General features: G+C 58.9%; 1 protein-coding gene across 1 annotated transcript in view; it reads left to right on the top strand.

Moving 5' to 3' along the window:
* The window catches only part of CYSTM1 (cysteine-rich transmembrane module containing 1), an 18,372-nt gene extending 17,718 nt beyond the window's left edge, over nt 1–654 (top strand). Inside the window, exon 2 of the mRNA XM_009574274.1 lies at nt 196–654. Coding sequence (XP_009572569.1) covers nt 196–302 — 107 coding nt within the window. The 3' untranslated portion in view covers nt 303–654. The remainder of the gene's footprint in view (nt 1–195) is intronic.
* Nucleotides 655–2,416: the final 1,762 nt, after the last annotated feature.

The raw sequence follows: 2,416 nt of genomic DNA, 5'->3' as shown, positions 1-2,416 counted from the left end.
CCTCCCCTCCTGCCAGTGCTCGCCTGTGCACCAGCTTGTCTCCAGCAAGCGTGGGCCACCCAAAGGGAGCGCTGGGGTGCAGAGGGGCACTGCGGCTGTGCCGGGGCCGGCTGCGCGGGGGGTGGCAGGCGTGGTTGGCTGCTGTGGGCGTTGCTGTGCTGCTCTTTGACTGACTGAGCTGTCCTGTCCCCACAGTGTACGTCGTGGAGGAGCGGCGGCGGGATGACACGGGCGAGAGCGCCTGCCTCACGGCGTGCTGGACTGCGCTCTGCTGCTGCTGCCTCTGGGACATGCTGACCTGACTCTGCTGCAGCCGCCTCCCGTACCTCTCACTGAGTGCTATGCAGGCTCCCCACTCCCGTCCTGACTTCTTTCTGTTACTGTAATCAACACTCTGCTTTGCACAGCCAAGAGTTTCCGTCTGTCAGTCCTAGCGCCTTGTTGGGGTGGGGGGTGCACTCCTTTATTTTAGTAAAGGAAAAATCCCTTTTTAACATTTCTAAGACTTTTGTTGTAACTTTGAAGAATGTGCTAATGGTATATTTCAGCCAAAGGCATTCTGATGAAATGTATATTTATCAGTTGAAATTTTCCTAGTCCTAGAAATGAAGATGTATGCAATAATTAAAGCCAACCGTTGATTTTCTTTGCTAGGTCCTGACTGTTTCAATAAATCTGTCCCGTAGAGGGTGTGCTTCCCCCGTCGCTGTCTGTTCTCAGCCTCCCGCATGCGCTGACTCTGCAGCAGCAATGATGAACTTGGCTTCAAGCAGCTTCAAGCAGCTTTGCTGCAGAAATTTGTGCCTCGACCCCTCGCTGGAGCCTGGGCTGGGGGTGTCTGGCCCTGCCATTACCAGCGGCCTGGGGGGTTTTCTGCAGCAGCCTGGTGTGCGAGCCGTGAGAGCGCAGTGAAACCAGCTGGGGTGGGGAGGGTGCAGTGCCTGTGTCTGACACCACAACCCCCTCGTCCCACACAGGGCAGCTCAGTCGGGTTTTCATCCCTCTGCTTACTCAGGGCTGGACGTGCAAGTCCCCTTCTGGGGCTGGGGGTTGCTCCAGCAGCTCCTGGGCCGGCAGAGAGCTGGGAGAAGCACGTGCTGAGCTGCTGCGTGTGTGCGCCAGCAGCTCTTGGAGGAGGACTGATCCTGCTCAGGGGTTTTGAGCAGTGATCCATCATCCCCCTGCTGCAGCCTATAGGCTTGCGGGGAGTAAATTAATGGGCAAGAAGAAACAAGGCCATGGATTAATTTAGTGCTGAGGATTTATAGCTGAAGCTGTTTCATGGCATGCCTGGCCAAAAGAGGGATAAAAAGCTTTCGTATGCAGAAAAGTGGGGAAACCTGCTGTTGGTCACCATGGGGGATGGTTCCCACCCAGCTGCCCACTGCCCTGGTTCACTGCTGTTCTCCCTGCCTTGCAAACAAAACCGATCCTGGTGGGCTGACACACTTTGGCTTTGCTTGGTATTGCCTGAAGATCACCTAGTGATCTTGTACCCTTTTGCAGCAGGGCTTCAAAGGGCGCTGCGCTTGCCATCCCTTGGTTTGTGTATGCTGCTTCCAGCCCCCCTGAGACCAGGCAGCAGGTGCCAGGAGAGGGCAGGGTGGCCCAAGCTGAGTGAAATGAGCTGAGCCTAACCCTAAGGCTCTTCCTCTGCTGCAGCCGAAGCAGCAGCTCTGCTCCCTGGCTCCTGCATGGGCCTGGGTCCAGCATCCAGGCCTGAGTTGGGGACAGGGCTTAGCTGCGAACTGCATGGCAGGGCCACGGCTGCCATGCCGCGAGGCTTGCTCAGGCCTCACAAGGCACCTCACTAGGTTCTTCTGCGCGTTTTTGGTCTGGGAGTTCCCCCCGACTGGGTGCCTGCCACAGCCTGGGCACTCCATACAGCTCCACTTGGGTCTTAGAAATGCAATTTTGGGGCTCTGGTCTGGGGCAAGACAATTTGGTTTGGGCTGATGAGGGCCCCTGGCAGCAGCCTGTCCCCAGGAGCCTTTGAGCCCCTTGTTCAGGGGCTGCCCTCCTGCAGGCTGCAGCCCTAAGCTCAGGTCTGCTGAATTGTCACTGTCACCTTCCCAGTCACTGTCACCTCCCTGGCAGTTGGGGCTCAGAAGGGTGGTCCCTGCCTCACCCTGCCTTGGTGGGGGGAGGAGGCGGGGGAGGTAAAAGTGGAGCGTTCAGCTGCCCTGCGCCCGTGCCCCTGCCTGGCTGCCCCCCGTCCCCCTCCCTCCAGCCCCTTGTCCCTGCGCGGTGGTCAGCCCACCCAGCCTGGCCTTGGCTGCGCCCCAGAAATGGCCTTGCCTTGGGGAACAAGGCGAGCCCCCAGCCCTGCGCAATCACCCCACAGCCACAGGCTGGTTCTTGCTCTGCCTCAGGGAGGAGCCGGAGCTGGTCTGGGGCCATTTGCCCGCAGTGTGGG

This window comes from Fulmarus glacialis, unplaced genomic scaffold (genome assembly GCF_000690835.1).
Source record: "Fulmarus glacialis isolate BGI_N327 unplaced genomic scaffold, ASM69083v1 scaffold14943, whole genome shotgun sequence".
Classification (NCBI taxonomy): domain Eukaryota; kingdom Metazoa; phylum Chordata; class Aves; order Procellariiformes; family Procellariidae; genus Fulmarus; species Fulmarus glacialis.
Note: the sequence above shows the minus strand (reverse complement) of the source record. Positions and strands in the feature narration are given on the sequence as shown.